General features: G+C 39.8%; 1 protein-coding gene across 1 annotated transcript; it reads right to left on the reverse strand.

Annotated features, from left to right (window-relative positions):
* Positions 1 to 8,043: 8,043 nt before the first annotated feature.
* LOC136692053 (zinc finger protein 484-like) lies at positions 8,044 to 12,075 on the reverse strand. The gene is made up of 4 exons (XM_066665118.1): positions 11,848 to 12,075; positions 11,472 to 11,577; positions 11,158 to 11,294; positions 8,044 to 9,160 (listed from the first exon to the last, which is right to left on the reverse strand). The coding sequence occupies exons 3-4, from the start codon at positions 11,265 to 11,267 to the stop codon at positions 8,197 to 8,199; spliced, it is 1,074 nt and encodes a 357-aa protein (XP_066521215.1). The 5' UTR covers positions 11,268 to 11,294; positions 11,472 to 11,577; positions 11,848 to 12,075; the 3' UTR covers positions 8,044 to 8,196.
* Positions 12,076 to 14,799: the final 2,724 nt, after the last annotated feature.

The following is a 14,799-nucleotide window of genomic DNA, read 5'->3' on the forward strand; positions in this document are numbered from 1 at the left end:
AGTCGCTTTGGATAAAAGCCAAATGCATAAATGAAAATGTACTGTGAGGGTGTTCGCTCTCAAAGTCTACAAGTCAGTTACAATATCTTCACACTTCTAAAATAATTCCCTTCCAATTAAAAAACATCATTACCACATCTGAATTCAAATCGTGACATCTGACCACTACCCAGTCCTGTGGCATGAACAATATATTAAATACTTTGAGTACACAATTATAACTAAAAATAATTCATAAGGAGTAACTTGCAGTTCCATAACCATGGACATAAAACAATATAAACATATAACATTCCCTACTAGCCTACCTATATAACTGATTTCCTTTAAAAGAGACCATTTAGAATAAAGTATAAATGATTACATGTTAAAACAAAGTAAAGTTATAATACGGCATGGTACTTAAACTACTCGATTCAGCTCTACTTGTTTTTGGGACCTGGGAATTGGAAGGTTGTCAAATCCCCAACACACACACACCTGAAATGTTGGTTGGTCAACAACGTCAATGGTAATGGTACGCATTTTTATTCATTATGTATTTCCTTGTTCTCTTTTTGGGGCTGAAACCAGCTCCACACATCAGTCTCGTGGATTCGTTTGTCGGCCACCAATCCAAGGAGATTTTGAACATATTCCAAAAAAGATGTAATTTCACGAGCTGCCGTTTGAGTCAGATAAAAAACAATGTGATCTCTGCTATAGTTTGGAGCTTTTACAGATGGAGAGTTTGAGATTGATTCCCTATTCGACTCACTTGGAACCACAAGACAGCAAGTAGCAGAATAGTACCTAGTTCCAGGTAAGAAATTCACGTAATGGAATAGCTAATAAGCAGATTAGAGCCGAATCGAGCAGCACGGAGGCGCAGCAGGTAGTGTCGAAGTCACACAGCTCCAGGTAAGAAATTCACGAAATTCGTGTGTTCTCCCTGTGTCTGCGTGGGTTTCCTCTCACAGTCCAAAAACACACATTGGTAGGTGGATTGGCAACTCAAAAGTCTCAGTAGGTGTGAGTGTGTGAGTGAATGTGTATCTGTGTTGCCCTGTGAAGGACTGGCGCCCCCTCCAGGGTGTATTCCCGCCTTGCGCCCAATGATTCCAGGTAGGCTCTGGACCCACCGCGATCATGAATTGGATAAGCGGTTACAGATAATAAAGAAATGAATGAGCCGAATCGAGTCAAGAAGGTACCATGCCGTAGAAAAGCAACATTAGTAAACATTTTTAATCCAAAGGCACATGAATATTGTCTGGAATGGAGGTGGGGCATCTCCAGTTTCTGCCATGCGCTAGTCTTTCATGGGTATAACGGATTTGTTAAACACGTTTCCTGTTTTGCTTCAGTTCATCTGATCAGAAACCTTCTTGGACAGGTTCCAAATATTCTTCACTTAAACTATACATTTCCTGTGTGAACCTGCTGGTGTTTTTTGGCACTGGGGAGATCAGTGAAACATTTTTCAAAGTCTGAGCACACTCTGAACAGCTTCTACAGCTTCTCTCCTGTGTGAACGCGCTGGTGTCGTTTGAGAACATTGCTGTAGTTAAAACCCCTCCCACACTCTGAGCACTGATACAGTTTCACTCCAGTGTGAATGTGCTGGTGTATTTTGAGTTTATCCAATCGAGTAAAACTCATCCCACACTCTGAGCACTTATAAGGTTTCTCTCCTGTGTGAACGCGCTGGTGTTCTTCAAGATTAACCTTGCTATTAAAACCCTTTCCACACTCTGAGCACGGATACGGTTTATCTGCCATGTGAATTTTCTGGTGAATTTTGAGATTAACCTGTTTGGAAAAACATTTTCCGCATTCTGAGCAGTCATACGTTTTTGCTTTTTTTTTGTACTTTTCCGTGTTTGTCTGCCAGATGCTCCAGGGTGGAGAGTAGCCGAGGATGTTTCCTGTGAAGTGGAGTTTCCACGTACCGCATCCTCACAAATAATCCCTGTTGCATTCCGCATTGTAATATATTCCTCTCGGTAACGTTTCTAGATGAAAGCCTATCTGTGAAGTAGAACTGGCTTGAAAACTAGGGAAAGTTGAAGACTCATGAAGACGTCTCTTTTTTCTGCAGGAGAAAAAGTAAAGCAACATGTAAATCAGTCTCAAGTTCAACAAAATTGTCAAAAGTATTAGATTGATGTTGCAAACATGTTTGGTGCTACTGTGTTTCAAACAGCAGATGAAGGGGTTTGAGATTCAAATGATTGTCTATAAGGCTTCTACCACACTCGATGGGAGATGCTCTGATTCTTACTCAAAAGGACAGCTCTTATTAGGAACTACACTCCAGAATCCACAGGGTCCTGTAACAGAGATTGGTGCAGGCTGAGGATGTTTGATCTCTATTGAGTGGTCATAACAAACAAGCTATAAGTTTAAAATACAACATTTGGTCAACAAAAGCTGAAGGAATGCTGAGTTGGTGAGCATTAATAGGAGGATATTAAAGTGAATTTAAAACTATAGACAAATACATTATATATTTTTATGTAAAGACAATAACAATTTGTTGTGCTTTCTATTTATTTGAAGTTGCACTAACTAGTTTGTCAAATACTCTTTTAACTGCGATATAAGAATGTATAAATATTAGACTACACGTTTTCTAAAAGTATTTTCTGTACAGATTTTTTTATTCTCACTTGCTTGTAATTCAGGATGTTGATAGTCTTTTATATCTATTTATATGTTCTGGTCTCACAATTGACAGAATGTGATAATCCAGAGTTAAAGCAACACTATGTACAGCTTCTAAATGATTGTGATGATCCACAGAACTGTAATAGCAAGACTGTAACCAGAGCCGGAGTGGCTAATCGGAAGATTCAGGAGGGTTCCTGAAGGGCCGGCTTGTGTCAATCTCGAGTTTGGGCCATTTGGATGGGAAATTTTTTTGACGCTCCTTCTTCTTGCGTTAATTCTCCATTCAAGTACGCATTCATCCTCCATTCATCTGACAGCGCAGCCCCTACATCGCAGTAGATTACATGGGTTCTACCATCTGTGGCAATTCTCCCCTCCCAAATGTTTAAGTTGGTTGGGTCCACGAGTCTCTTTTCTGGAGGTGAAATTAAATATAGCAGGAGAATATATAGCAGGAGAATATATTGCTCTTATGCAAAGTTAAATATGTTTTCATTGTAATTTCGAATACAGAAATATATCTAAGGTCATACCTAGCCCTACTGGCACCGTTAATTCGTGATCAGTGACCATGTGGAGTTTATACAAAATATCACCCGTCACTAACAATCAGCACTGGCCTCCCTGGTGACTTGGGCTGTCCCACAGTTAGTGCATTCTCAGTGAGACAAGTTTCAGGTGAGCTTTATATGATACATCACCAACTAACACAATGAAATGACACAACACTCCCACTCCCATGCTCTGTCCGCCAAATACACAAAACAAAACACACTTCAGCCATTCCACCTTTACAGTACCTTTCCCCAACTAGTCTGAGCTCACTACACCCCTATGTCTGCCACCATTTTCACCCCAGTAACATAGAGCTATGCACTCGTTCTGCAGTGGTGTTAGAGTCCAGTTGTGTTCCCTAAAAAGTTCATTACATTCTCTTCTCCAGAAGGAGAGTGTAATCTGTAGTCTGTGATTGTTCATTATACATCTGTGGAGAATAAAATAACATAATATAAGTCCTCTGGCCTCATTTATAAAGGGTACTACGCACAAATAACAAGTCTGAAACGTGCATACGTAAAATCTCACGCAGAGGCTGTGATTTATAAAGAATTTTTAAGCAAGTTTTGACCCATGTGCGCCCATGAAACTTCGCTGAGAGAGCGCAAATTGGTGACATCATGTGGTAAAATGGAGAACTGCTAGTAAATGTACAAACCGTCCTCACGCATCAGTGTATAACACGTAAAGGTAAGAACTAAGAAAGATTAAAAATGTTTAAATGCTGTTTAAAACTACATTAAAGTTACATTATTTGTTGTATCTCATTCTACTTTGCATTGTTTCACTCTCGATTATTTATTTCACTCTATTTTATTCACGTTTTTTTCATTTTAATTATTTTAGTTTATGTTTAATTTCACTGTAATAAATCTATTTGCAAAATACATTTTAAATTCAGTTTTGAGAAAAGCACCATATACGTTCATCATTATTATGATAAATTAAACTCTGCAGTTTTATAAATGTGACTTTTTTGGGTGCATGCTATTTTCTGGGTTTCACACTTTCACTCCTTATATAAATTTCTCTTTATAAATCACAACCTTCTTCAAAACGTGCGCAGGTGAACCATGCTCCGCCTCCATAACACCCATATTTACCTATAAACGGTCCATGCAAATCACCTCATGAATATGTAAATATAGTTCATTTTTTTGTGAGATAGTAGAGACAATGGAGGACTGAAAGACAGAAGAGAAACTTTGGAGACTGCGCTGTAGAAGTTATGGTTTCAGAAGTCGAGGCGAGGTAAAATGTGTTGTTTGGTGCCTCAGTCGTGGCATTAAACACAAGTTAGTTGGGTGACAACATGTAGCTGCAGCAGTAAACAGTGTTACATCGGCTTATTTAACAGTCTACATTGTTATTTATCAGTGAGCTAGGTTTCAGTGGCACCAAATAAGCCATTAGCATCAATCCAATAAGCCCCTCCCTTATTTATATAGAGCTGTGATTCTGTGCATGTTACAGCTGTCTAGGCTTGTAATTATCTGCAGCTATTACCAGCACATAACGAATTACTGTCTATTTATTGTAGAGATTAATTCCTTATAATAATAATAATAATAATAATAATATAACTTTAATACTTAAAAAAGGGAGTTATAAAGCACTTATATTAATTAATTAATTTATTTATTACAGTGAAATATAAAAAATAGGAAAAATATTATTTTTTAAAAATATGAATAAAGTAGAGTGAAATAAAACAAGCTAAAACAATACCACAAATAAAGTAGAATGAAATACAAACAGTTTATAACTATTTCTTAATATTCTGCATTTTTAAATTTATTTTAAACAAGTGAGTGTTCTTCTTCCTTAATTCTTCTTTAATCTTTGTGTTATAGACTGATACGTCTGAGGATGGTTTACACATTTACTGGCACATTTTTCCACATGATGTCACCAATTTGCTCTCTCCGCAAAGTTTTACGGCTCCGCATGAGTCAAACCTTGCTGAAATTTATGCTCATTTTCGCACAAAGTATTTCTTTATAACTCAGAGTTTCTGCGTGAGATGGTACGTACGCACGTTTCAGACCTGTTTTTGTGCGTACGCACCCTTTATAACTGAGGCCCCTGGTCTCGGTGAACCTCTGCCCTGCGTGTTGTAAATTTCCCTTCACTCGGTCACAAGTGGTTGTTAAGTAAGTCATTAGTTTAATCAGGAATGATGATGTCAGAGGAATCTCTAAAAAGTGCAGTGCAGTGGAGACAGAGTAAAGTCAGCCTTACCCAAAATGTAATGGGAGCTACACATTACTATAATCAGGCTCAATCTTATTTTCCTAACAGTAGAAACACATGCATTCTTAATGCACTTCATTGTCCTGCAGTGTTGAGCATTTATTAACAATGAAAGACAAAATTCTCTCACGTCTGTGTGGTCCTCATACACCTGATAACACCATAAGGATAAATATGTGAGTTACAAATGCAGTGAAAGATGAATATGGTTTAGTTTCTCTCATAAGAAATTTGACCTTTGACACACCCCCTCCCCCCAGTGTCCACCAGCCTTAGATTCTCCCCTGAGATGACTCTTCTTTGGTGCCTAAAAGTCTGGAGAAGGGGTCATAAAAACTACACTTCAGGCTCTGTTTATGATACAAGGTCTGCAGGGGGCAAGAAAGGAATTCAGTGAAGAAAAGCCAGAGACACAAAATTAACTTATTCCCTCTGTAAAACTGCCCAATCAAAAGCTTTTCAAATCACTGAATTAATCCTTCCTCAATTCCCATTGGTTTATAAAAGCATTCTCAGGGTTTGCATGGTATACAACTTGTAACAATAGTTCCAGTTGGACAAACAAACATGGAATTATAATTGTGTTTAAAATTGTATTTTAATTATGAATCACAGGTTTTCTATTGGATCCTCATTCAGGTTTCAATTGTAACAATGTAATTAATGATGTGAGAAGCTCATGTGGAAGAACCTTGTAAAAGTAACACTGTTTGGTCATAATTGCAAAGGCATGATTCAGAGATGTTACAGTTTTGACCTTTTACTCGTAAAGCCTTGGAGACACTACACGACTTTTAAATTCGAGACAGATTATTAACAGACTGGGTATCTCACAATACACGATTCGCATTTCCTAGGAGACACACACAAACAACTCAATGCGGTTATTGCTTGTGCTGCTATTTGTGTAGATCCACAAAGAAGAAAACATGTAAAAATGTATTTGGGTTGTAAAGGTGAAGACTCAGCGCAGTCTCTACACATAGCAGAGCCAAAAAAGCAAGCCAGAGAAAGAGCTATAGGATGGGCTTGTTGAATGGTGGAACTGATGGATTGTTCACCTTCTATCCCAAAGTCTGGAGGATGAATGACGCCACGCCATCAAAAATGACCAACACAAATACAAACTCTCCCTGTAGTGGCTATCACTCTAAACGTGGAGGATGAGGAGAAACAGTCTGGCTCAACACACTGTGATTTCTCACTAGAAGTCCCACACCTGGTTAAACTACCTATGCCCCTTTCACACATGCACAGTAATCCATACATATTATGGTGGTATTCTGTTTGTTTGTTTTTTTAACCAAAGGAGCTGTATGTGTGAACGCAACCATCTGCAACATTTCTCCTGGACCTCACCCAGACATTATCCTTCTCGAGCCCTAGTACATGTTCCAGGTAAAATCCGAGTCAGTGTGTTTGAGAATGGCACGGGAAATATTCTGGAGTTTCTCCTGCACACGTTGCAAAGTGTCGGCCCCACGCCTAAAGCATGTTTTACCTCCCGCTACAAGAGCGCGCCTGAGGCAGAAAACCTCCTGCTGTTAGCTGCATGTGTGAATCCGGGACGTCTCCTGACCCGATGCTCTTTGGTTTTTCTAGAAGTTCATGTGTGAAAGGGGCACTAGAGGCGCCAAGCGGGGATTTCACCTCCATTGTGTGGGTGTCACAAATGTTTGCTCATTCTAATCCTCTCAATTCAGTCTGACGAAGCTGGTTGTTGCAGAAATCCATTGTAGCAAATGAGAATTTTAATCTTGGCACCATAACATGTTCTTTAAATATCTTTTTCGGGACCCCCACATAAAATATTTTGTGGTCTTCATGGAGTACAAAGGATTAATTAGCTGCCCCCAGGACCCCTGTATTTCACAACTTGGGTAGATAGGTAGTGACAGGTCCAGAAATAATTAATTCTTCAGTTATGAAGGAGAGACAAGAGTAAAATGTGTTTTTTTCCAGTTCATTCAAAGACATTCTGTTGTAAATTCAAACAAAAAATTCATTCAAGTAAAACTGAAGAAAAAAAAAACAAAAAGTTGAGTTGCACCATTGTCAGGGATTCAGGTCAGTAACTCTTCCAGCTGCAGATTAAGTCATTATTAATAATGAAATAATTATTCCTAAAGATACATAATTAATGATTAATACTTAACATGTGTCGCAGTCACACAGCTCCAGGGGCCTGGAGGTTGTGGGTTCGATTCCCGCTCCGGGTGACTGTCCAAAAACACACGTTGCAGGTGGATTGGCGACTCAAAAGTGTGTGTGTGTTGCCCTGTGAAGGACTGGTGCCCCCTCCAGGGTGTTTTCCCGCCTTGCGCCCAATGATTCCAGGTAGGCTCTGGACCCACCGCGACCCTGAATTGGATAAGCAGTTACAGATAATGAATGAACGTAATAATATAAATGCATTATACTAGATTAAATAGAGCTAATTTTTGAAAATTAAAATAACAGGCAAGGGAACACACTGAACGGTGGGGGGGGGGGGTTCATACAGAAAGAACACACTGAAAATCCAAGGACTGTGCCACTCACAACAGAAAGAGCAATGTTTACTTATTACTAAAAGGGTTTTTTATTATTTCTTAGTTTATACAAAACAAACTTGCAATGCAGTAAAATATTTACATGTTTTTTAACTTTAAATTCACAACATTATTCCATCTCTTCTTGGTGAACGCACTGGTGAGTTTCAATAGAAATCTAAGTAGAACTCATGCCACACCCTCAGCCCTCAGAATGTTCTTCTGTGTGAAGGCACTGGTGGTTTTTGAGAGAACTCTGATAAGTAAAATTCTTCCCACAGTCTGAGCACTGATATGGTTTCTCTCCAGTGTGAACGCGCTGGTGTATTGGAAGATAACTCTTGTGTTTAAAACTCTTCCCGCAGTGTGAGCATGAATATGGTTTCTCTCTTGTGTGAATGCGCTCATGTGACTGGAGAGCATGCTTGTCAATAAAACTCTTCCCACAGTCTGAGCACTGATGCAGTTTCTCTCCTGTGTGAATGAGCTGGTGCTTTTGGAAATGACTTTTTTTATTAAAACTCTTCCCACACTCTGAGCACTGATGCAGTTTCTCTCCTGTGTGAATGCGCTGGTGTATTTTCACACTACTGAGTTCAGTAAAACTCTTCCCACACTCTGAGCACTGATACGGTTTCTCTCCTGTGTGAACGCGCTGGTGATTTTTGAGATTTCGAGATTCACTGAAACACTTCCCACACTCAGAGCATGGATACGGTTTTTCTCCTGTGTGAACGTGCCGGTGTCTTTTGAGAGCAATCTGATGAGTAAAGCTCTGCCCACACTCGGAGCACTGATACGGTTTCTCTCCTGTGTGAATGCGCTGGTGGGTTTGGAAATGACCTTTTCTATTAAAACTCTTCCCACACTCTGAGCATTGATACGGTTTCTCTCCTGTGTGAATGAGCTGGTGCCTTGTGAGCGTGTTCTTACGAGCAAAACCTCTTCCACACTCTGAGCAGTCATAGGATTTTGTTTTGCTTTTCCTTTTCTTTCTTTGTCTGCCAGACGCGTTTGTGTGTAGAGCAGATGAAGAGGACGTGTCCCGAGCGCTGGAGCTTCCACATACTGTATCTTCACATTTAATGCCTTCCAAGTCCAACATTGTGATATATTCCCCTCTCTGACGTTTTCTCCAAAGACTTGCACAGTGATGTTTTTCTTTTCTGGAAGAGAACAATGGGAAATCAACTTGAAAAAGAATGTCAAATACTTCCTGATTAAAAAATGGCAAATGAATTAGATAAAGTTTGCAAATGCAAGTCCAACACTACTGCGTTTCAAGTACCCAATGCAGTCAAAGAAGTAAATGAATAGTAAATGATGGTGTGTGACTGAAATATGTTTGCTACCATACTCAAATAAACAAGAGTGCCTGGTTGCAGTAGGAGCTCCATAGAAATTTCTAGAAATTCACCACTGAAAAAGTTCTGAAAATACACTGTTAAATTCCGAACCATCATGGTAAATGAAATCACTTGTGGAGCGGTTTAAACATTTCTAAACAGCTTATGAGTGACTTTTAACCCTTTGAGTGTTGTGCGATTGAACATAATCGAAATGCTAACAGCTATGGCACTAGCAAACAAGCCCATTTCCCACCTGATGCTGTAAATTCCATGCCACACACATTACACTTCTATATTAATCAGTGCAGACTTTCACACCAAAAAAATAAAATACATTCACACCAGCTTCTCATGGCACTGCAATAGAGCAAATACACCTTAGGGTTTTTTTCTTATTTGTTTCCTCTCACGTTCCAAAAACACACGTTCGTAGGTGGACTGGCGACTCAAAAGCGTCCATAAGTGTGAGTGTGTGTGTCCCCCTCCAGGGTGTGTTCCCGACTTGACTTGTAAGTGATCCAGCCTCAGAATCTTTTGCTGTGAAAGGCCCTGATTTTAATACATTTACCTAAGGTGGGTACATTTTCATTCCCATTAACATTATTAGCTTCGTCAGTCATGTGAGTGTCCTACGCACAAATGTTTTATTTTTGCAAACGTGTCATCATGTAATCTGTTTGTTGAGGTACAGTGGAAAGATGTTTACTTTGCAAAACGGAGGGAAAAGAAACCTGCAGTACCACTGAAGCCCAATGGGGGGCCACGTCCCACAGGTTGAAAAACGCTGTTCTGGATGATATATACTTTTTACTGAAGGCAGCAGTTATCATTTTGGGAGCACATTTATTACTACATTTGTCTGATTGCTCACCTTACATCTTCCTCTAGATACTAAAAGTACACTTTTTCCTCCTGTGAGTATTAAGTCCACATTTTTCTCTCGCGCGTACACACACACACACACACACACACACACACACACACACACACACACACACACACAAGATAACAGAGGGTGATAGTTGTCACTTTAAAATAATAATGGGGCCAGTGAGACAATACAGGTTTGAAAGGGGAACGGGACAAAGAGGGGCGTAACAAAAACACATCACAGCTTCTCTCACTTTGAGTATTATTTTCAGACTTGCTCCTGTTGGTTAGATTTAGGGTGGAGGAGCACTGCAGGAAAAGCTTGGGAACCACTAGTTTGAAATAAACTGTGTTATCAAGGTTAAATATGATCATTACAGATAATGAAATATAAGCATAAAGGAAGAATAATTTTAAGAACACCTAGATATGAGAAAGTGTAGAGGGTATAAAACTGTTTGTGTGAGATAAATAACCATCTAGATGCCTCTAGAATCTACCTACTCTTTGATATATTATTTTAGTAAATGTGTTTAATCTTTAACAAAGGCAGAGCTCATTTGCAGTTACATGTATATTCTGTTACGATGATGATCACACGCTCCTAAGAGACTTTTCTCTGTCCTGAGACTATTCTGGTCATTATCTTACCACTAGTTTGCCCTCTCTTGCTTTGTTACACTGTTGTCCTGTTATTAGCTTAGCCTCGTCTGGCGAATGTTTACTGTACGTCCCTGGGTCATGTGTCATATATTTAATGTGTTCTGTGCTGTCTCTGTGTCCCTTTAACTCTGCTGCTATTCCGGCACATTACACCGGCTCTTCCTGACCTCAGCTGTGTTCTGCATTCAGCAGACACAAAAAAACACGACCATTTCAGAACAGACAGCCCTCACAATTCACCCCAAAAAAGCAGCTGTAGATTTGTAAAAAGATTTTCCTACCTTCGAGAAACAGTCTTTCCTCTGTGTGTGCAGCACAACTTGGAAGCGGAAGTAAACACATAGCTGGGCAGACGCCCCCTGCCGGGGAAAGGTCTGTCGTTCTTCAACATAAAAGCCACAGAATGGGCATAATAGTGCTGTTAAAATAAATAAATAAATAAATAAATAAATTCTGTATTTAAGGAATATTTTGCCACAATTTAAACGAAATTATTTACTTATCCTTTTTATTCAAAATATTAAAAACAATTACATTTAGCATTGTGTTGAAATGACAATGGCATAAGACTGAAAAAAAAAATTAAATACACAACATATGGGGAAATCCTGGGTCCTAGGATTGTGGTTTCGAGCCCTGCTTCAGGTGACTCTCTGTGAAGGGGTCTGTGTGTTTTCCCCGTGTTCCACCGCAACCCTGAACTGGATCAGTGGTTAGAGATAATGAATGAATGATATAGTATCAATATAAAATAACCATACATGTTCTTTGAAAATAAAGTAAATTTCCTTAAAGCATGATTTGTTTTCATTTTTTCAAACAGTGTGTGTATTCCACTGTGTTTACTGTTGACGGTGTTGTGAGTTTATGGCTGTTTTTCATTATTAATAATAAAATATTAACTTATTAATTTAATTCTCCTAAAAATGCAATGATGGCCATGGATTTATGTGTAGTGTTCTCCAACCTACCAATATGTGTTTTTGGAGAGTGGAACGAAACTGGAGCACCTGGAGGAAACCCACACAGACACAGGAAGAACACACCACACTCCTCACAGACAGACACCCGGAGGAAACCCACGCAGACACAGGGAGAACACACCACACTCCTCACAGACAGTCATCCGGAGGAAACCCACGCAGACTCAGGAAGAACACACCACATTCCTCACAGACAGTCACCTGGAGGAAACCCACGCAGACACAGGAAGAACACACCACACTCCTCACAGACAGTCACCCGGAGGAAACCCACGCAGACACAGGGAGAACACACCACACTCCTCACAGACAGTCACCCGGAGGAAACCCACACAGACACAGGGAGAACACACCACACTCCTCACAGACAGTCACCTGGAGGAAACCCACGCAGACACAGGGAGAACACACCACACTCCTCACAGACAGTCACCTGGAGGAAACCCACGCAGACACAGGGAGAACACACCACACTCCTCACAGACAGTCACCTGGAGGAAACCCACGCAGACACAGGGAGAACACACCACACTCCTCACAGACAGTCACCTGGAGGAAACCCACGCAGACACAGAGAGAACACACCACACTCCTCACAGACAGTCACCTGGAGGAAACCCACGCAGACACAGGGAGAACACATCACACTCCTCACAGACAGTCACCCGGAGGAAACCCGCGCAGACACAGGGAGAACACACTACACTACTCACAGACAGTCACCTGGTGCGGGACTCAAACCCACACTCCCCAGGACCCTGGAGCTGTGACAGAGACACTACCTGCTCCACCGTGCCACTAAATTTTTTAAACAAAATGATTAAATCATTTAAAAAATTATTATTATTAAGTTGATGCCTGGAACACCCTCCAAAATAGGACAACTAATGACTAAAGACTAATGTCGAAAGTTGAAACAAGTTACAAGTTGAAAGTTAAAGAATGAGCCAAAACCTGCCAGTTTCCCACCAGATTCATCAGCAAACAAACAGCACTTTAAGCACAATATTCACAACAGGAAATCCATAGGGTTTGGGGCATTTCCCCCTTGACAGTGCACAACAAAACAAAAAGATACAAGGCGAAGAATTCCAGCCTGTCATACATTACTGTCTTAAAAACCATCATGTCTCTGTAAGAAACATCATACCACGAGACTGTGACTGTGTTGCACAGCCCAGATAGCAATGAACGTCTGGCCCAAATGTGGCAAATCTGCAGTTGTCTTATGGCACAAATGTGGACTTGAATGCGGCATTAACTCAAGGTGAGTCTGTCTAACTGAACTCAGCCACAGGTCCCCCTTATATGAGCCAGATGTCAGGGGTGTTGTGGAAAATATTTGGTCCAGATCAGGGCCAGATAGCAGGCAACTGATGTGTCAAATGTGTTCCAGATCAGGACAATAGCATATGCTTAAATCACATGGGCAGTGTTATGGGTTAGATAAAGACCAGAGGAAATGACAACCGTTTCACCTTTAACAGGTTGTATGTTAGCATGTTGTGGGTCTTGAATGTACCAAAGAATGTCGAAGGATTCACGAGCTTAGTCATGCTAGTGACTTATATGGACAAGGACAATTTACCACTGGTCCATTTTAGATGAGATAGGACTAATCTAGGAAACAAACAGCTGCAACAAAGTAGAAGACTGGTAGAGCAATATCTTACTATAACTAATGCCTTAACAATAACATGGTGTAGAGCCAAACCTTTGGCCAAATTCATCATTAAGCCAAGAATAAAAGAATCACACAATTACAAAAAGGTTAAATAATGATACAAGGATAAATTAATACACACTTAAATCACAAACCTATCCACCAAGACTGCAGACGGCTGGTTCCCCTGCAACTTTTTCACACTTCATAGCAAACTCTGTTGTCATGGAATCATTAAAGCCAGTGGGATCAAAGCATCACAACAAGCCATCAATTACAAGTTACGCCCCTTTCTCCCTACATTGACTAAAGGGTGATTTCAGTCAATGAAAAAAAAAAATCAAGAAAAAACACTGAATCACCAAACTAATTGCCAAATGAATAAGAATGAAACTTTATTCTGCAGATTATCTCACCAGCGGGAGGGCTGCAGACACACATCAACTAATTCTTAATATGTCAATGACACTTTCCATTTATATCATTTACCAAAGTCACATGCAGTTCATGAAATTTTTCTTTACAAAAAAGTCATTTGCTGACCATGCACTGGTAATGCATTGCTCTTGTGATCTCTCTGACCCCTGCAGTGAGCAAGGTTATAAATCTCAAATGGTCTCCACAACCCCCACATTCCACAGAGCACTAAACCACTGTTTACGAAAATCCTTTAAAAGCCCCACAGCAGGTATGTACTAAGTTTCTCAAAAGTCATTCATATTATTATAAACACATACAATCAATACCAAATAACCATACATGTTCCTTGAAAATAAGGTACATTTCCTTAAACCATGATTTGTTTTACTTTTTCGAACAGTGTGTGTATTCCACTGTGTTTACTGTTGACGGTGTTGTGAGTTTATGGCTGTACTTCATTATTAATAATGAAATATTAACTTATTCATTTAATTCTCCTAAAATGCAATGGTGGCCATGGATTTATGTGTAGTGTTCTTTAAAGAAACAGGAACATTGCTGTGTTTGTTTTTCCCACTGTCTTCTCCACAGCAGGACTGTAACACCAAATAAATACACAACAGTTATCAATATACAGTGAGAAGCATGATCTTAAAAATAAACACGGATTATTAAAATAATCTGTCGACGACTGGGAGAGACTGTGGAAAAGGGTAAGACTCTTCTGTCGAAAGCACCCTTTTCTGAGGTAATCAGGAGCTCAACAGCATAATGTATTATTTTTTTACGAATAAACAGAAATAAACTTCTTCTGCCTCAACCTCAGTCCACACAGACTGTATCACTGTGAATTCACC

The sequence above is a fragment of the Hoplias malabaricus genome, chromosome 3, assembly GCF_029633855.1.
Source record: "Hoplias malabaricus isolate fHopMal1 chromosome 3, fHopMal1.hap1, whole genome shotgun sequence".
Taxonomy (NCBI): Eukaryota; Metazoa; Chordata; class Actinopteri; order Characiformes; family Erythrinidae; genus Hoplias; species Hoplias malabaricus.

What these genes read in the sequence shown, in the direction of transcription:
- LOC136692053 (XM_066665118.1), bottom strand. Translation starts at nt 11,267, where the DNA reads ATGTTGAAGAACGACAGACCTTTCCCCGGCAGGGGGCGTCTGCCCAGC. An exon ending in GGAAAGACTGTTTCTCGAAG is followed by an intron (nt 9,161 to 11,157) that starts GTAGGAAAATCT and finishes GTTCTCTTCCAG; the next exon opens with AAAAGAAAAACATCACTGTG.